The sequence below is a fragment of the Corella eumyota genome, chromosome 1 (genome assembly GCF_963082875.1).
Source record: "Corella eumyota chromosome 1, kaCorEumy4.1, whole genome shotgun sequence".
In the NCBI taxonomy this organism is placed as follows: domain Eukaryota; kingdom Metazoa; phylum Chordata; class Ascidiacea; order Phlebobranchia; family Corellidae; genus Corella; species Corella eumyota.
Window position 1 is genome coordinate 6,040,862 of NC_137490.1, and position 21,533 is coordinate 6,062,394.

Below are 21,533 nucleotides of genomic sequence, written 5' to 3' on the forward strand. Positions count from 1 at the left end.
ACTTTAAATTGATATCGGTACATAAGATTATATCACTCGTGGGCCAATAAATTGTAATGTGCCATTATTTGAAAAAAAAAAAACTTTTGTAGGTAGGCGTCATTAAACGTTATTCACAAAGTACATTAACTTCAATTGCTTTTAGGGTAAATGATGGAGGTTGCAGACGTTGCTGCCCACACACAATTGCACGAAAGTAAATACACAGAATGACGGATGAATTTCCTTATCTAGTCAATTAATCTACATTATACCACACAACACAAGTATGTAAATAAATTAATCTCAGTCTAAACAGTTTTAATTCATTCTTGAGTTCTTATGCTTTAACAGCGTCGAATAAAGTAATGTCACAACCACTTTAGCAAAATAAATAAATTCAGGATTTCGAAATGAATTACCAGCAAGTTTGATGGTATTTTTTGCCGATTTTTATCAGAAACTTTAACATAAGAGTAAAAATTAAAATCACGTGACCACGTTGGCATTATGTAAATACTTGATCACGCAGTAGGTAAACATTTAAGCTCTCAGGGTTAAAAAATATCGTGTGTTGAATCATAAATATTGGAATTCATAAATATACAAATAAGAATTTTAAGAAATCCTTGTTTATTTTTAACAGTTGTCAACGACAGATGAAACTTTCAAAGTAGATTATAATAAATTAAATGGAAATAAGGCCATTACTCTTCGACAGAATTAAAAACATATCAATCACTATAAAGGTGAACAACAAAGAACAAGTTACTTAAATCGTGTCATTAGTGCAACTTGCTTATAAGACCTCACACAGGAAATTTGTAGCAACTGGCAAATTTAAGGCTTCAGGCTAACTTAATGTGATTACGCTAGGCTAACGGCCGGAAGTTTCTAGCAATACGGCCGTTGTCTACACACAAAAAGTCACGTGTATGTAGCGCAGGCCATAACCTTAACATTCTTAATTTAATAATACCATGGGATTAGCCATACGATTGTTTTTGGTATAAACCGATTTATACGCCAACCAGACAAGGCTATAGGTGATTCATAAAAAAGCGACAGGGTAAAAAGATAGCATCTTCGGCGGTTAACCATGGTCTACCTGGCATGCTAGCACAGCATGTAATAGCGGGTACTAACTGGTGTTAAGTAACGACTTTGCCTCTAACCCGTATCAAAAACGAAAGCTTTGTGGTCACCCAACGTCGGCCCTTGTTGTAAATAATCGGCGTAAACGCCACGCATTTGTAGGCACGGTTAAGTCAGACTCCTTGACCGTATTTAGGTGGCCACTTAGAATGGCCGGTTTCCGATTCTGGAATTTTAACCAAGGTGAGAATGAAAATACTTGAAACTGTTTCAACAACGCCAGATTCAAAACTTAATTAAATTTCACACCATACTGGGTATGTAATACTTTCTTAAAAACACAATCGATTTGGGGGGAAAAATATGATCTCTTTCATTTATTATGTTAAGCAACGAGATAGTAAGGGTAATAATATAAATTTTTGTCATTTTATACCATAATTTTTCGTACACTTTTATTTACCTATGTTTAATAGCCTACCACCTTGAAGAATTTAAGAGCGATAAAATGTCAAAATTCTCTTTAAGATAATGTTCAATTGCACTTCCAAGGGATTGTGTTTAATTATTCATGCAGAGGCACAACCAACATATACAATTTCCATACATTTAACAGTTGTGTATAATATATCTAATTAATAATATATACGTAAAGACAAACGTAGACCACCAGGATTTTACGGAACAAAAATTGCTGGCTTAGCTAAATAGATAACATAGCATTGTTTAGGCAAAGGTAGTAATTTGCACACCATTTACCAATAGATTATCATTAAACCGACGTTGTATGTCAGTCATATGGCAGTGGCTGTCAAATTTTAGTTTAACACTTTGGTTGGACAAATCTTATCAACTGTGATTTTTTCAAACAATTTCTTAAAAACTTTTTTAAAGCGTTTACCATTTCATCATTAAGATTAGTGCTAAAAACTATCCATGTAATGTTTTTTTTATTTTGAGAATCAAATGTCAATTACTAATGTAGATTGAGCGAAAAGAATGTGATAAAATACATCGGGGTGTGGTATATGTGGTTAGCTGGGTAGCTTGAAAATGATCAATGTGATAAGGTCATAACTGACCATTTAGCGTATTTGATCTCGGACATAATTTGTTTGGTCAAACCGAAGAGCACTCAGGTCCTGGCTACTTGCCTAAAAACAACATAGCCTCGTTCTGACCAGGCCTGAAAACGAATCCTGGCCGGTTTCTGCTTAGCGGTTCCACACGTTTCATCCATCATTGGAAGGTACACAAACTTTTTGTGATGACAATTGTTCTGGTGCTACGTCATATTAGAAAGGAGGCACTTCGTGTTGATATAACAAATACTTTTACGCCGCAACGTTTTAAGCGATTACTGGCGTGACGTAACGGTAGCGGTGATGTCATAAACTAAATATTGATGTGCACATCCAGCAGAATTGCGAAACCATAACAAGAAAATTCCTAAAGGTATTTCAAATACGTAACCACCTTTAGATTTGTGACGCCGCTACCTTAATAACCGGAGATCCCTCAATACCCTCCCATGTGGTCTCAAGGCCACAATCAATATGACGTCATACCGGTCTTTTAACCCTTAGTCGTCGGCAGAGCCGGCACGTCTATCATTTTAACTTTCCTTTTATAGTGAATGGAGTGATGGCTGGTTAACGAGGCACCTACTCTCGGGAGACATATAAACTTAACCTTGTCTTTGTGATAAACCGTAATTAATTAGACGCTAAATATCAAAAGAACCAAGTGGTTTGGTAATATAAAAAATAAATAAAGTTTTACACAAGTAAATGTAAGATAGAAAGGTTACAAGAGGCAAACTTTAAAATCTACACCGCAACAGCTAGTAAAATTGCTTGCCCCAAAGTAACAAGCAAAATTGTGGTAAAAATGGCTTTTCTCAAACACAAAAACCAAACGTTACATCATATTTATTTTTAAAATGATCAAAACCGCACCCATAATTCACGATTGAAGGCTCGCAGATACCCCTTATATAAATGCAATAAACTGCACAGTTAAATACTTCCTTTAACTAATGAATGTATCCTAGTTATAAGTTATTGAACTAAAGAAGAGCCGACCGTTTATGTTTATGGGAGTATTAGACAGACAGACTTGGTCTTGTGAAGTCATGTCTTCTGTTTAGACCTATCAATCACCACACCATTCAAACAAACCCGTCCAATCTCTCTTTTGTAAGGTTGACAAGAAATAAATGTAATGCAAAAAGATATACTTTAATTTACATATCAAATTGCAACCCATTTTTAATACACTTTACACTTTATACAATCATTTTATTCCAAATAGGTATATAAAAACGTTGCATTTCTGCAACAGAGTGTGCAAAAACTAACATTGATTACCAAAGTTATTTCAGTTTTATTTCATCTAAATTTAGTAAAAGGAAAGTGCGTGCACCATGGTATGCATAATATTTTAGCGTAAATTCGGGAATATAAACTTAGACAATAGATTTCTGTCAATGACAGGTGGATATATAAGCCACGTTGATACAACATACCACCCATACAAACTATACGCTTTATGGTACAACAATAGGCCGCGCAATCGGCCACTTGCCTTCAAATGACCACTGTATATGCCGGAACAAAATTTGGTAACGCAACTTATCCTTTAAGGACTGTACATCCCGTGTAAATATGTTTTACTTGGAAGCACAGGTATTTTATTCTAAAAGAGTTGTACGTTCGGCTATGCCTCGCTGTAGAATATGATTGGCACTTACGAAGCGTTGTTGGAAGGTAGTGAGAGAGATAGCTAGGTCTATTGTTGTCATATTTTCCGCCGCCAAAAATAAAGACGCGGAATTATTGCGACACAAAGGGTGGACACGAATGTAAATCCGGACGGGTAAACGGATTATATTGAAAAATAGACGACAGACACTTACTAGGTCGAGGTAAACACAACAGTTACAACAGCATTCCATAAAATCTTTGCAGCCTTATTTTGGCAGCCTAATGTTTTTGATGTGTGACCTTAGTTTAAAATACACACTAGTTCGGTTAATAAATATTTTAAATTGGCGGTCTTAGGAACGTTACGGTTCGTTTCATCCTTCTGATGAAATCCGGTAAGGGGCGAGGCACTAGTAATCTTAATTATGAAAACAGAGCGTGCATGACTAAAGCCGCGATATTTTTACTGTTTACAAAAGAAGGTCCAAGCCTGCTTAGGTTACAGACTTAGTCTTGGTGCTTAGCCGACTGCCTGAAAGGGTAATTGCTTGATTTGCAATGCATGTGGGCGACAAAGTTCTTGAAAGGGTTTTAGAGTTGCAACTAGAAGCTTAGACCGTCATGGAAATGCTACAACTGTAATCCAAACTATGTACACGACAACGGAAAAACTAGATTTCGACTGATAGATTTTTCCATCGACCGCCATGGCAGACTGTTGTTGCTGTAGCATAAGACATATGACTTATTGACGTGTGTAAAGTTACCTACCAGGCTACCAGTATGCTGATAGTAAATCCCTTTTTAAAACGAACAGTTGTTCCAATTTAACATGTTCTTTGTTTGCACAGGTTGTCGCCTTTTTGCAATGTGCAATTTGTTATATTAGTCACCATGATTGAATTATAAAATTAAATATGGTTGTAGAATTTAATTTCGAGCAGCTGTGTTTGTAGCTGTAAACCTTTTGTAGTTGGCCCAACCCGGCAAATAATTCCGGGTTTTTACTACTTAAGAATTCAAGTGCCGGTAAAAATGTGTATTGCCCTTAACAAACATGGCGTCCTATTCAAGCCTACACTTGAAGCTCAAATTGAATATTCTTTTAACACAATAGAACAATATTAGTTATCGAATCGACATGACGTAACAATTACTTATGCAGTTAGATAGATAACAAATTAACTTTGTATCAGATTGTTTTTAAATGGACAAAATTATAGGTGTTATTTTTTCCGGTTTAAATTAAACTCCGTCTGATCAAAAATAACACGAGGCTTCAAAACGCTTTCGCGGGTCAGATATCCAAAATGGAATTCCAGTCACGGGAAAATGGACACATCAATCGGTTTGTGATAAAAAGAAGGTTTATTTAATGCTGTCGCGAGTGTTTACGTTATGGTAAGTGAATTTAAAGTTGCATACAGTGAAAATTGGACGACGTAGCTACAGTTTACCTAGCGTGCGCATGCTCAATTATAACACGACCGCAACCTTCAGTTACTATTTTAAAACATAGCCAAAACAGTGTTTTAAAATTAAATTGAAATGCCTTTTTTACCATTTTTATGTCCCTGAATAACTAAGGTTTAAGGGCGTTTGCGACATTTACAAAGCAAACAGCTAAATATAGCGTTATTATACAGCACCTGCCAAGACTGATATTGTCTTGTTATGATTAAGGGAGCCAAACCGTTGCGTAGTATCACGCAATGTAGTAGCACAACAATGGGGAACGCCCCACCATATCTACACCATAGCAATAACCTGCACCATTACAAATATATTTGTTTAGTCATAATCGTATTGTTATCATACAAAGCGTGGGGTCGGTTAGCGTGCGAAGAACGTTCGGAACTACATTTGTCGTCACCCGCTATTCTATGAGATGCCACTTTCAGCAGAAAGTCAGAGTCACGCGAATTTAAGACCGCGTTTTCAGGCGACATAAAACGTGCGCTTCCCGTCAATGCATTGTCCCCGTTGCGTCTTTTGTTGACGTAATAAACAAAACCTGGGTGAGAAAACATGTTGACAAGCCACACATTGGGGCGCGAACCTAGGTGTTGATTAAATGCTCGATTAATTGATCACGTCGAATCGTTGATCGAACGATTTTTCGTGTTGAAAATTAAGCCTAGCTGATAAAGGGAAATCAAGCTCCTGTATCCAGTTACTTTGGGATCTTTATTCTTCACAGCGCGGAGGGCGTGCTAATGTGTCCCGAAAAACAACTAACAGGTAATTGGATATTTAGCTGGTTTCAGATTAACTGAGTTCAAAACTTAAATAACTAGTGGAAAGTATTTTTGTAACGTTGTCATAAGGAATACGTGGGGTCAAATTTGATACTTTAACATAGGATAATGTACTTGGAGTAGGTATGGTTTATTTATAAAGCTTTTGGGATAAAAATAGAGCAAAATATTGTGATTGTTTTTTCTGCAACCTTGTGGTTATTCATATTCTCAGTAATCAAATCAACAACACAAGATTCAAATTACATTTAACTGTGTGACGTAATATTTTCAAAATACAAATTGTTACGCCACCCAAACACATTCGGCTTTTTACTTTCAAGTTATGACTCCGATTCAGGGTATTGGACAAAACAAAAGAGATAGTCACTTTGACAAAACAGGATAACGCGTTAGACCACCAAAATACTAAACAACTTTCAAATACGCAGAACTACAGCGGGAAAAAAATTCGCCTTACATATTCATTTACAATATTTGGAAATCAAAACAAAAACTGAAATGGTTCATATCTTACTCGTAAATGGAACATTACCCACAACTATACCACATCGTAAAGTGAGCGTAATAATAAACAACTCTCCTTGTTTGTTATCGTATTACGGGGTGTCTCAGTTACAAATTTCGCAATGAATTTAATTTTTTACAAATTTAAATCTTACCGATCTTAAATTAGCCTCTAGCTAGCGATTTATAAAGAAAAATAAACAATGTATCTTGTGTTCAAGTATATATATCTGGCTCGCAAAATCTGATTTATCACAAACAAAACCACAATACGAAAATAACACGTATTATAAAATACACAACACATAATAGGAAATCTATCAACATTGAATTCAACATAAATGTTAACCTTATTTCACCTATTTTGATTTATGTATTTTAAGGTAAAATATAAAAATAACTCACGTTTCTAGTTATTCTATTGTCCAAACATTGACCTAAAATAAAACAAAATTTTGTAATTAAATTAAATGCTAATATTAGTAAACAAAAGGTGTTAAATTAAGAAGCTAAATTAACTGTTAGGTTAGGTGTATGTATATGTGAAACTCGATTATAGTCATGTTGCATTTGTGAATTACAAAATATATGACGTCATTTCAAATGTACCAAATTTTAATAAATTTAACCAAAGCGATTACAAATGAGTTTCGAGATAGAAACGATACTCTTTGCCTTTAACAGATAATGTTTGTTATTACAGCAACCGCGGCAGAATTCTCTTAACATTAAAGGCTAATGCGACTTCGCCTTCAACGACCCAGCGATTTTTGTGCATTTTTAGGCAAAAAACGGCGCTTTTTTGATTTTTTTCGACGTCGGCAGACAGTAAGTTTCCTGTGTCCCGTTTGCAAGCCTAGAGATTTGTTTCTATTTACTAAAAATAAAGCGATCGGCGCATACACGGTACCTGGGGCTATAGTAAGAAAGGCTAAGACCTTCGAGCCTTTGTTAATGTTGCTAAACTGTTATACAACAAATTTGAACTATTTACTAATTCGGTGCTAATTAAATCGGCATCGACACTCGGCTGTTTTAATTAAGTGATGAAGGGTTAACTTGGTCATTTCCGTTTTTTAATTTTCTTTTTGACTCTTCATGTTAGTAGATGAAGCCCACATAAAACGGCATGTTATTTTAAAAGTTATTCTTAAACATGGTATATATAATATCCACTTATCAGTCGATATCGTGCGGTTCGATAAGAGACCGGCGAATATTCGATAAAACAGAAAATCAACACACAACACTTATGTATAACGGAAAACTCGCGTAGCTATCCAACACTTGACGAAAATAAACCGGTATTTGGGAAAAAAGTATTTTTAAAAATGCAGTTTATTGAATAATACCATGATATTTTAAGTAGTTTTTCTAAAAATAAATCTTTTTGAAATTCTAAATGGTACAGAGTTTTGTCATTTCAGTTGCGTTAAAGCCTTAGTATTTTGCAAAAGCGGTTATATATAAACCAAAGCAGCTATGTTCAAAAATGTAAACTCGTCTTAACCGTTTTTCATCGCACCGATTACCCCAGACCCCGACAGTTCGTTGAGGTGCTATGAAAAAGTGCGTGACCCATAACGGGCCACCAGCAAAATATGCAAGACATATTCTTATCGTGGCTAAACTACCATGAATCCATAAATTTTAGCTCATAGCAAAATCATAAGCTCGCTGGCCTTGTGCCTCTGTGTGTGTAGGTACAGAAGATAGCTGTTTAACAACGTTCTGTCACGTAAAGTAAACGAGCGTGAAATTTAACCAGCGCGCTCAATACACACATTTGTCAGCTTTTTTATGACAATGGCTTAGGAATTAAGTATTTTAAATACGCGCAATGCACTGTTCGACAGCATGAGTAAACAAATAGTGCGGTAAACTTCGTCATGGGATTTCTAATTATAACAGAGCGCGTGCCCATGGCATAGTTACACAATCAACACTAAATCTCACCGTTTATGTATCCAATAAACAATGTCAGGCATGTTATTGCCGTAGTCCATTTTAAATGCATTTCTTAGGCAATGTCCCGATGTCGAGGTAGCTGATTTGGTCTTGGTCTTTTCCAAGCAGAAAACTACCCTTCTCTTTGTCGAAAGTTGCGCTGGTCTATACAATTATATCCGGCATAGGTTGGCCATCAAATAAAATACCTTTTTCAACTAAACATAAAAACTACAAAAGCTTCTGTAGATTACAAAAAGTCATATTTTATTATCGGCTTCAAAATTTAATTTTCTACCTTTACAGCCTATACAGTTGTTAACATTTTTGCTTTTTATCAAATGCAAAGTACAAAGGTAGATGTTCTTAGTACGTAAATAAAAGTTAGTTTTAAAACCTAAAACACACACCAATGACGTAATACAATAAACTTCTTTGACTTTTACTAAAAAATGTTGAACTTTTGAGCCCCGTCTTGTTAATTGAATTCATCGAAACTTAACCGATATCACTAAAATAAACACTGCAAATTTAACGCCGGGAAAAAACAGTCCAAAGTTCGTACTAGAAAGAATTTTCCCTCGGCGGAAAAATAAAGCACAATTCCCGGGGAACGTACCCGCGAGCCGCGATGTATTCAAGTGTAAAATTTCTTCTTGGGACGGAACTAGAACTGCGATTAAATCTTATATAAATACTTGCTAATTGTTTGGCCTAATGCTTACTATCTATGACAAAACCTACTACTAATTTCCATATTCACCGCTTCACTATTTTATTCTTACTTCTAACAAGCTTGATGTATTTGATTCAACTGAAGCACTTTTCAGAAATTCCTGTGTTTGTTTTGCGAACAAAAGAAGATAAGGTATGGGATGCAGGGCGCCCTCGCGCGAAACGTTTGTCGCATACTTGAAATTATTGACAATTTTACGAATAAGTAAACTAAAGCATTTGTCGACCAATCTCCAGCGGGCTTAAGTTTGAGACCTAGTATTGGTAGTTTTATTTCTTTTCAACAAACTTTTCACAACAACTTATAAAAAAAAAAACTAAATTAATTTTTTAAGCCCAAACTTACAAACAATCTTTTTTTTACCAAAACTAATAATATCTGACTTTATACTAAAATTTGAATTATATAAAACTGTTTTTATAAACTCTGACATAAACTTAGTCCTAAAACAATAAAACGAAACTATTCAGTTTAACATATCAGATGTATTTGCGGCAAAATAAACGGCATATCACAGACGACTCAACAGCACCACCGTGCGGATGAATTTAAACGCATAGAGAAAGGTAGTTGACAACATAGCTATCCACGTATTTAAAAGCAACAGATTTGAAGCATGTGATGTTTTTTATAACATTTTAAACTTGATATTGTAAGTTGGACATATTATTTATTATAAAAAGGTAGCAACAAAGGTTGAATAATTCAGGGTAATGCGATTAATTAAATATTATACCAACAGAAAAATTGTTACAGAAAAAAAATGGGGACGTGTGCAAAACCATGCTTACAATGTTGAAAAAAAATGAGAATAAAAGAAAATAAAGCAGTTCGGAGAATTAAAAATAAAATAAATTAACGCCCAAAAAATAAAATATCGACAGTCGATGTACCGAAGAAATACGCATTCGTTGTATTAAATAAAAAATAAAGAAACCATAACATAACATGCCTTAAAAAAAGCAAACACAAAAACACAAGCAGTGAACAATTTTTACCAATTTCTTAAATAAATTTAACAAAAACATACGAATAAAACTCATACAACAACTTTTTTAACAAAAATGCAACGATTGGTGACGTCATATGATAGATCGTCGACATGTATTGCACGAAATTCGAAATATTCAAAAAATGGGTTAAAAATGAGAACCGCTAGCTGATGCCGAAGAGCACTTAAATCATGATCGCGGCAACGTGTGGGCTGTGGCACGAAGCTATCGCCATTAAAAGTGGTAGATCTTGTTTTTCAATACTGTAAAAAAGGTTACAAATTTAATATAAAGAAAAGAAAATATTTAACAAAAGCATAATAGTGGCAAAATCGCTAGAAAACGCGATGTTAAAGTTTAAAAATAAAAATTATATTTGTTCTATTTTTTAATATTAATATATACATTTTAAAATTGCAAATGGAAATAAAAATTAAAAATATACTCTTGATTATTCAAATTTACCATTATTTTGAAAAGTGACCATTTTATTTAATTTTATCTAAAAAAAAAATTAAAAATGTTAAAACATAACTTACTTTAATACTGCTGACAATTCTCCAACTGTTACTGGTTTACCTCGAACATATTCCGCCAACATTCGACTTTTCAACACTAGTTGTCGCAATTCGCTTTCCAAATGTTCGAGACACTATAAATATAAATGAACAAAATTTATAAATAACGGAAAGTACATATAAGGCGCTTGTTACGACTGACTAAAATAAAGATGACGTCACGGTGATTGACAATACATGTTTAACTACAAGAGCCCACAACGTTTTAGAAAATAATTACCAGTTTATGTAATAATACAAAAATGTGTATATTACTTATACTCTAAACTTATAAAAATAAACAACTATTTTAAACTTATAAAAATAAACAACAGTTATATAAAAAAATTTGTGTAAAAAAAAAAATTTTTTTTTGAACTTACGAATTGTGAAGACATTCCCATTAAATGCATCTGAGCAAGTTGTTGTAAAATATTATGAACTAATTTGGAAGATTGGGCTGGCAGGGAAGGTCGTTGTAAACGTTGTGTACTATATAGTTTAACCGTCCTGTAAAAATGTAAAATATAAGTACTAACACGCCATGTAAGCATATTAAATAGTATATATACAATATTTTAACTCTAATACACAGCCTTAGATATTTATTATTAAAAAAATATTTTTTACGTTTTTTTCTTTAAAAGTTTTCTAAATCTTTAAAAAAATATTTATTCAACGTTTAACTGTGTCACGTTTTTGAGCAATACCATATTTTAAAAATTAACTTTTTTACTTCAACACGTTATGCTCTTCTTAAATAGATATTTTTAAAACTTATTATATTCTTGGGTTTCCTATTCTTAAATTTAGAATCACGTTTATTTTTAATACTATAAGTTATATTCAACGAGTTAACCTAAGCATTGTCATAATGTGAAAATAGACAAAAAATATCGATGTATAATGACGTCATAAAAGGATTGGTTTTATCAAAAATAGAAATATCGGATTACAATAAAGAAGTAACTTAAAACAACACTGAAAAAAAAATGAGTTCATAGTCAAATTTAAAAGCTTTAAAAATAAATAAAAAACCCTAAGTTATTTCAGTTTTGTATTGTAAAAGGGGTTCCCTTAAAACGGGAGTTTTATATTTATATTCAAATGTTAAACATTAACACGATATCCTTAGACCATGGCGTAATGTCAAAAAATCAAACATAATTGCCTTAATAAAAACCCCGCGTAAAATTAAATAATACGACCATTTGTTATTATGCCAAACTTTCCAGTTGGTTTCCTATGTTTCTTTGTTTACTATGACTAACTTAAATCTTAAATAACAAGGTAGTGATGATATAATAGTAGTAGGCGTATACAAACAAGGCGATATTAAGGAATACACAAACGCCCTAGCAATTACGACGTACATAGAATTTGAGTAGGCTTTTACATATGACGTCATCCGGAAAGGATTAATATAGATTGTGATACGTGGGATCGATACTTAAATAAATAAAAAATGTCGTATATAGAATTTAGTAGATAACTACGCTTGTTTTTATATGATAAATAATACTGAATTATATTACCTAAAATTTATAGTGGCCTGTTAAGTGTGTTTTTTTTTTAAATTATTACAATTATAAAGTAAACGAATTTCGAAACTTAGTTTCAAAATAGGCATCACAATTTTTTTAAATGACTAATATTAACAAAATAAAAAAAAAGTACTCACCATGTATCAGTATCCGCATGTATGCAAATGGCTTCAGCTACAGCCTCATCTAGGGTTGGATTTCGAATGGTATTTGTTAAATCTCTCATTATTCTCTGGGGCATATCTGGATAGTTGTGTGTTCCGTGTAACACAAAATCGTTCATATATTCTGGGCTGTAACTGTAACAAAAAAAAATCAAAAATAAAAAAGGTTGATTTTAACAATATTTACTTCATAACCTATGTTTCTATAGATTTGTTCTTAAATTACAAAATATATACAAGACAAAATTATAACAAAAAGATTGGTTAAAAACTTACTCAGCCATTAGTGTCGCAAATCCTGTTGCAACTTTATTGTGGTTGCAACTTTTGGCATCAGCATTATTGTTGTTATTCAGTTCATACAGAGGTAGTTCGGTTAAATTTGCAGTAGGAAAGTCTTTTGACCCTTTAAGTTGGGGTTCGGGTTTATTCGGGGGTATTCCAGAGGCACTTACTTCATTAGGGGTAAGTGGTTTGGGTAAAGGGATCATTTTTAAATTTTGGGGTGAATTTTGTTCGGAGCTCGCCTTGAACGAAACGGTTTCGCTACCAACATTAAATTTTACTAAACCCACTGGACCCTTGGAGGGCAATGGGGGGGAGGTGGGACTAGTAGGGGTTTCGCTACTCTTGCACCTTGGGGTTGGAACGGGGGTTTTGCTGGAAGGCAAAATTGGGTAAATATTAGTTTGTGAGGCATTCTTTGAATCCTTAGCAGCATTAGTAAGTTCTGATGTTGTATTGAAGTTCTCGTAAATTGCAACATCATCTGTGGAAATAGACACCACCTTATTAGTCTCAGATATCAACGGTAATTTATTCTTTTCTGAACTAATAAAAGCAGGAGTGCTTTGCGATGTAGAAAGGGTTTCTGTATTTTCTTCGACTCCATCAAAATATTGATCAAAGTCGTTGTGATCCATTTCAACAGATGGAATACGAAGTAGTTTTAATTTTTGAAAATTGTTCATTTCTGGCAATTTCTCATCCAAATTTTTAGTGGTTTCTGGCTCAGTAGTCGGCAGGTTGCTCCTGCGAGAAGCAAGACGAACCTTTTCACCTGATTTGCACCTCCGGTGTCCGGGCACAAAGCTTTTTCTTGCCTCCACACAGGGATTGGAGACAGATCGTGAAGGAGTTTTTGTGGGTACTGGCTTAGGATTTTCAGCTTGATTTTTTATATGGTTTTGAATTTTTTCTTTTAAAAGTGCCTTGTGGCTTGGCACCGGTGAATTGGTTAGTGATTTAGTTAAAATTGGGTTACTAGCCCGTTGCACATGAGCTATGTGTTCTTTTTTTGCCTCCAAACGTCCGACAAAAGTGTCCGTGCACACACAAACATTGGTTGTGACATCGGTTAAAGAAGTTGACATTTTTCGTGCAGAAGAAGACCCCTTGTCGTTACAAGTATATGTCGGCACATCGGGCCAATCAATATAAAAGTCATTTTCTTCCTTTTTAGAGTCTTGGCGCATGCAGAACGATCCGTGCACATTACAAGCTAAAATAAATTAAACAATGATTATTTAAAGATAAGTTTAACAACACAAAAAAACTTATTTTTAATAGTAATTTTTATAGTAGAAAAACACTTACGTAAAGCATTGAGGCTACTAGATGATGTTTTAAGACTATCATCCTGAGTGGATTTTAAAAAATGATTCTTAACCAATGAAATTTTTGATTTATTGCATGCATCGTGCGATTGGCGTCGACTTTTAATACTTTTTCGAGGAGGAACAGCTTCATTAGAAAATGTTCTGTGTCTAAAAATAAAGAAAAACTGTGATTAAAAAATATTGAATTATTTAAAATACATTTATTAAAGTTTTACCAAGCAAAGGCTCAATAAATTAACTATTTGCAATATTTAAAAATTCTGCTTACTAAAAAGGAACAGAAACTAGAAAAACAATACAATGAATAAACAGTCACATGATAACTTTATTTTTATCATAACATAATAATGGTTCAGAAACCAAAACTAAATGGAGTCATACATGTTTATTTATTAAATTCAGTAACCAACAAGACAACATGTGACATATAGATTCATCTGTTTATTAGAAGCGCTTCACCACATTTTTAAATATACTGTTCCTAGCAGAAAGTAAATATTGATTTCAGATACCTTCCTACCACTGGTAAACACAAGTCTGTGCTAGTTTTAGCCTTAAGGTAATAAACTAAGGTAATATAGTTTAGTATTAAGATTGTGCATTGTTGGCAATACATAAAGCATTTGCATTGCCAGCCTTTATTTTATACTAGACTATTACTACATAAATACTAAAATTTACTAATATTTCTAAAGCATATTATGGGATATTCAAATATTTAATCTTACCTTATAGAGGATTGCATATTAGTTAAAGTCTTATGACTCCCAAATTGAATATTATTATTTTTGATCATCGGCCCGCTGTAGCTTCTCGACAAAGTAGCTTTATTATCCTCTACACCCAAGTCCTTGTAGGGTGAAGATTTTGACCTAGCAACCCCAGTTTTTTGGGGTGACTTTGGGGGTGAAATGTCTAGTTTTTTAGTGGGGGATTCAGTTGCTAGAGTTACAAACACATAGTCCTGATCTTCCAGTTCTATACAAGGCACACTTGTGAGATTAACTCCTTTAATAGCTGGTTTAGCAATTCCAAGTGACTGAAAAAATAAATAAATCATTACAATATTTCTAGTTTATAAATCAAGCATTAACTTGGTTTAAATTACATTTAAAAATAATAAATTAATGTGAACCTTTTTAAACCTATCATAAAAAAGACTTGACGACAAGATAATCACAATGTAACTCACCATTGGGGTCAAGAGTTCAGGAACAGCAATGACTTCGTCGACCCTAGATGACCTTATAAAATATGAAAGGACAGACAAGATGGTGGACACCAGCTCGTGTAAACTGCCAGTAACAATTGTTCGACTTACTTTTGTTGGACTGCCAACTGCACCATATAAATCACTGTAAAAAAAAAAATTTTAATTTTATATATATATTCTAAATAATTAAACTCCATTTAATTGAAAATAGGACATTTAGTACAGCATATATCAGTAAAAAAATTATGCATCATGCTTTTTGCATTTTTTTTCTAAAAAAACAACTAATTTGCATATTCTTATGAATAACCTAATTAAACCGGCCTGTATAGGACTTAGGATGTACCAAACCTTTAACAATAAACCAGTCTGCTGAGATTTAGTCATAGGACTTTGAGTCATAAGCTCCTTGTGCCTATCACAAGACATTACAAACACTAACTCTCACTGTTATGGATCATTTACCCTTATTTTTACAGATCACTGGCTACACACAATTAAGACCAAAAAATGTTCACAATTTTACTTTTTTTAACAATAAATTGAGTTAAAATTTTAATAATATTATTTTAAAATTGTAATTGGTATAGTTATTAGAAACAGTAAAATTTGATATTTTTTGGCTTAGCTCAGGCTATACTAGTAATTGAAAATTTACAATGGCTTTACTGTCTAGCCTAGTTTAACAATCACACGATTGTTAAAAAAACATTAAAACAAGAATACTGTTTTCCCATATCAAAATACAAAAAATTACTACCTAAAAAATTATTTTTAAAGATTTCAATTTAATTTAAAAAATTTTTTTTACAATTTTATTTTATTTTACTTACCCAAGTTGTGCCCACAGAGCATTATAATCGTTACAACAGTTGTCTTTAACAACACAACAACCATCAGAAGGTGTAACCGAATTTACCCAACCAAGGTGATTAGTTAATACTGCTGTCAATAACCCACTAATAAAGCTGAAGAAATATAAAAAAATTTTTACTTTTAAAAATGCCAGAAAAGTGAAAAAAAGAATAAAAATATGAAATAAAAGATAGGTAAATTTATACCAGCAAAAATATTCAGCAATATGTTTTATTAACAACAACAACAAAAAAACCACACAGGAAATGATTTTTACCTATTTTTCTGCCTCATATTATATTCGTGCGTTACCAATCTGGTGATGTCACCGAGAAAACAGTTCACCACTATGCTTCGCTGGTCGTCACCAATACTACGAGAGGACAAAGTCGACCACACGGGTTCTGGTAAGCGGGGGGTCGAGTAAATTAGCCTAAGTTTGGTTGAAAACCGATCCAAAGCCTGTGAATATATAAAAAAATATTATTTAAAAACTTTTTTTTTGACATTTTAAAATATTTTAGAAAATTATTGCCCAACAAATACTGTAAATTTTATTATTTTTTTCATTTTGTATTTACCTATACTAAGAATACTATATAACAATGTGTCACTTGAGTTGATATGACAGAGTCTAAATATGTCACCTTTTAATTCATAATAAGGTCAAAAATTATAATAATCATATGACCAAGAATGTAATCAAGTGATTAGATGTTAAATTATTTAATCAAACAATATTTTTTACCTTCATCATTTTTTCGGTGAAAGCATTCGTTGATTCAACTTCAAACGCTTTTTCAATATCTGCTTTTAACATCGTCATGTGACTCTCGATCAGCGGAAAATGCTCAAAGAAAAATTCTTGAAAGCATCTGTGTAAATACAAAAAATAATTGTCATATTTCCATAAATGTCGAAATACTTCTTGATTATTAAAAAAAAAAAATATTAGATAATTTTTTTAAATAGCTAATTTGAAACAGTTCTTACTTGGCATTGCTGGGTTCAGGACTACATAAAACAGCAAAACCAATTCTCATTCTTGTTTTGCGTAGGGACAACATTTTGTCTGAAGCCTATATAAAAATAAATCAAAATTTCAAAAAGCAATAACAAAATTATTGTTTTAAATTCACATTATTAATGCAAAAAATAAAAATCACGTACTATAGTTTTTTTAATACACAGAAACTTATGATTTATATTCAGAACAAAGCAGTGTCATAACAAATTAGCTACAATAAGGCAATTAATATGCTTGTTTATATCACGTATTGCATGACTGGATAATTGCAGCAAGTTGTTTACCTTTTCGTGCAGAATAAAACTGTTGCGTTGATTTTTGGGGACGGATTGTGATCGAATGTTGATGGAATTTGAGTGTTGTCTACCTGTAGCACCAAGTGAACCTAACAAAATTTAAATTTACAAAAATAATAAGATATATATATATGTGAAATACTAGTGAGTAAAATAAAAACTTTTAAACAATAAATTTGAAAACATTTTTTTTAACTTAAAAATTATAAAGTATATAATTATAAATATATTAATTTTTTTTTGTCAATTTAATTTTTTTTTTGCTGATTTCAAACTTTAAACAAATTTTCCCAAACCTGTGTGATTACTAAGAAGACCTTGAGCTGATCCAAGTATGGAAGACAGGGAAGAGGAAGAGTCGGATCTTGGAAAAACTCCAGCAGTGTAGGAGGATGCTACTCTAGAAGCAGGTGGATGAGCGGGAAGAGGAACTAAAAATTAAAATAAAAAAATATTAAACTAATAAAAGTAAATATATGTAACACTTGTTGTAGCAATTTTTTTTAAGATATAAAATAGGAGCCTAATAAGAGCTTTCAAATGCTTATTTACCAGGCATTGTTTTTGCTTTTCTTCTACTAGAAGTTGTGTTGGTTTTTTGCATTTCAATATGATTTTCAATTCCTCGGTCAAGACTACAAAAAGTCAAACAATTTTTTTATATATTTGAAATCAAACTTAATCAACGTAAGTTTGTTGAAATTGCTGACATAATATTTAAAAATTTTAAAAATTTCGTTCGCAATAACTAGGAAAATTAATTGTTTTATTGCCCGATTAATTGTCAAGTCACATGAATAATATTATAAAACAATTAAGTATTGCGAAAAGTCTTAAGTCTATTAAATGACCTTATGCAATACAAATTTGACTACCCAATAGAAAGTTTTACAACAGGAAACATAATGACTCACATATCACATGTGGCCAATTTATCACTTCTTATATGGCACGCTTGTCACTTTTTTTAGCAATTAACTAATTTCTATATTACTAAAAAATTTTGTTATTTTTGAAATATCATGTTGGGTACATACCTCACTGTAGTGGTGGTAGCAGTATCGGCTAGAGATTGAATACAAAATACCCTGCTTAACATTATTTGAGGGGGGTCTCTGTAAAATAATTATTTACAGATAAATACACAAATTCTACAAGACCAAAAATTACAAAAATAATTTGATATTAAAGTTTTACCAACAAACAACTGTTCATTTTTAATTTTGTTAGCGAATAATTGTTACTATTTTTTATTTATATACAATTTTCTTACCTTATGTAGTGGATTTTAAGGGAGGGAGCTTTTTGTGCCATGCCAACGGAACCAAATAACATTTCGGACAAAACATTCCAATCTGATGGCTTGCGCACAACCTTAACAAAACAAATATTATCTTAACCTATCTTGGAAAGTTTAAACTGGGACTACTTTTATTGTAAAAAAATAATAAATTAGTTAGCAGAAAGGACAAAAAACATTAAAAATTTGATAGAATTTAGTCTTTTAAAGTAAAAAAAAAATTGTTTTGCCCAACTACAAGTTATATACTCCTCTGATACATTATACTTTACCAATGCACCCTTATTTTAAAAAAAGTAAATGGAGCATAAACAGAATGCAAAAAAACAGGTCATGTAATACCTGGTATAAGGGAGGTCCTTCTTGCCGTCGAGTGTTGGGAGTTGTATGTAAATGCTGTGTTGGGTAAGATTTCTAAAAATAATAAAAAAATAAAATATTTTCCAAAAAAATAAAATATATATATAAACTTTTTAAGTAGCAAATTTTAGAAATTCTTCTTACATGAATTGTGGTCTCCACTTTTTGAATACTTTTCGAGTCAAATATGTTTTTCGGGTCACTGGTCACTCCTACCTCCTTAAACAGTACAAGCCTGATATCGGGTGGTGGTCGTTCAACCATTACGACAGCCTCGTTGCTGTCGATAACAACGGGTTTTTCATTTGAAGGAATGGAGGGATTGAGATTTTGATTTAACTTTGATTTACTAAAAAATGAAATACAGTATTTATATTCAAAATTACTTAAAAATAATAAAAAAAATTTATAACTATGCTTACCAAAATTTTAAAAGAAACATTTAAAAATATTATTTTAAATAAAAATCCATATGTTTCCTAAAACAAAAAAATTTTAATCTAAGCGCGAAAAATTTAAAACAAAGTTATAAATTATACTCTTATCTTAACAAAAATTTGATAGGCTGAGCTGCTGAGAACGAGTAGCAATTAAACAATAAATAATTTTAAATAAACAGCCTAACAAAATTAAGTAAACTAAACTGCTTAAATGAGCCCTAAATTTATGCATAACCTTAGTTACAAAGCAAACACCATTAGCATCAGCAAAATACTACAGTAAATCTTAGCTCAAGTACAATAAAACAAACATTAGTCTAGTCTCATAAACTTTTTAAACTAACAAAATCAAATTAATATCACTATGCTTTGACTTTTAACTATGTTACTAAATTCACACAGAGACACATATTAAAAAATTTTGGTCACACAGTTAACTAGTTAAAGGTATATCACAAGACATGACAACCTAGCAATGTTCATAGGAGGGTCACATGATTTACATGAGTCACATAGTCACACTTTAGACTAGGAAGCATCCAGAAATGTATGACACAGCATATTGATCAATTTAAAACCTTTTTTTAGGTTTGTCATGGGTTTCATGACCTAGTTGTTTTTTGGGTTCAAAAAATTGTTTTAATAAATTTGGTTATAAGTTAAAAATTTTACTGTTGAAGCAATTTATTTTACCTTTACATTTATACAAAACCAATAATTTAATATATATAATTTTAATCCTACATTAGTTTTTCTTTGTTAAATAATGATTTGATACTATTTTATAAACAAATAAACCCATTTTTATGATAAATTTTGCCTCCAGCATAATGAAATTATTCAGTTTGTTTATTTATATTAAATTATCATGACTTGTACCAGCCTATTAAAGGTGCAAGCATGACTACAAACCATGATGAAATTTTTTTTGACGTCAATTCTGGAATATAAAATTTTACTGTTGGCCGGTATATTTTTTGATTTTAATACTTACTTTTATGTTTTTGAAATTTTGAATGCCAATAAAAAGGCACGTGGCTAACTAGAATTTAATCATATGATTCTATTGACTAAAAGTTTGTGCGACTGTTAAACAAATATCACAAGACCAATATTGAATTGAATTTCACAAGCAAAAAGCAAACAAAAGTTTTATTGCTGTAGACATTAAAATCTAGTAGAATTTTTTTTAAACACCTACTTCAACTGTAAGGTGGATTGCAAAATGATTTGAAACTCTTCTTTGTAATATTTTTATAAAAAGAAATTTCACTTTTTGAACATTTTATAAAAACGTACCCGAAAAGATTACATTTCGGAAATTTTCCACTTTTCTTTTTTTCCTGATATCTTTTTTGAATTTTAGTAAAAATGTTATCCATTTTAAACGTGTGTTTGCAAAAGACCAGTTATCTACATTGCAAGCACTTTCAGGTTGTTTAATAATTTTCGTCTCGATTCAAAATGGTCACAGTTTTTTTTGTTTGCCAAAAACCTTTGTACATAACTCCAATTCTCACTTGAAAGATATTGGAAGAGCTGACCCTTAAACTCCTTTGTGAGTCAGCAAAATTTAATCATGATTCAATTATTTTATTTAATCTAAATAACATAATATTGTGTTAAACATTTATATCATTTTTGATAAACAAAGTTGAAAGCCTAACGTTGCAACAAAATCAAGCTATCAAATTACCATAGCCTTTCTACACTAATGGACTAACATTACTCTGACAATGGACCAACTTAAACTAAATCAATAATAGAGTAAACTGAATATTTTCATCTTTGTGACCTTTTTTTTAAAGAAACGCCTAATAAAAAAAATATATAAACATATTAATCCCTTAGTTTTATATCTTAAAAGTGACCTACTCTATTTTTTAAATAATATAATTGCTTCTTCTACAAGCAGAATTAGCCAAAATAGTTATATTCT

At 31.9% G+C, this 21,533-nt stretch overlaps 2 protein-coding genes across 4 annotated transcripts in view; both read right to left on the reverse strand.

Moving 5' to 3' along the window:
• The window catches only part of LOC145763531 (extracellular matrix organizing protein FRAS1-like), a 54,843-nt gene extending 46,116 nt beyond the window's left edge, over nt 1-8,727 (reverse strand). For all 3 annotated transcript variants that reach the window (XM_082574993.1, XM_082574992.1, XM_082574991.1), the window contains exons 1-2: nt 8,501-8,727; nt 6,950-6,981 (exon numbers count right to left, since the gene is read on the reverse strand). In XM_082574993.1, the coding sequence (XP_082431119.1) occupies nt 6,950-6,981; nt 8,501-8,561 (93 nt within the window). In that variant the 5' untranslated portion in view covers nt 8,562-8,727. The remainder of the gene's footprint in view (nt 1-6,949; nt 6,982-8,500) is intronic.
• A 965-nt stretch (nt 8,728-9,692) lies between these two features.
• Nucleotides 9,693-21,192, reverse strand: LOC145764262 (folliculin-interacting protein 2-like). The gene is made up of 20 exons (XM_082575884.1): nt 20,894-21,192; nt 19,299-19,503; nt 19,137-19,208; nt 18,768-18,868; nt 18,532-18,609; nt 18,047-18,129; nt 17,791-17,925; nt 17,483-17,583; nt 17,165-17,250; nt 16,920-17,046; nt 16,449-16,633; nt 16,150-16,284; nt 15,296-15,458; nt 14,832-15,142; nt 14,081-14,250; nt 12,761-13,985; nt 12,458-12,619; nt 11,160-11,286; nt 10,759-10,871; nt 9,693-10,482 (listed from the first exon to the last, which is right to left on the reverse strand). Exons 1-20 carry the CDS (start codon nt 20,974-20,976, stop codon nt 10,404-10,406), a joined length of 3,741 nt encoding a protein of 1,246 aa, XP_082432010.1. The 5' UTR covers nt 20,977-21,192; the 3' UTR covers nt 9,693-10,403.
• Nucleotides 21,193-21,533: the final 341 nt, after the last annotated feature.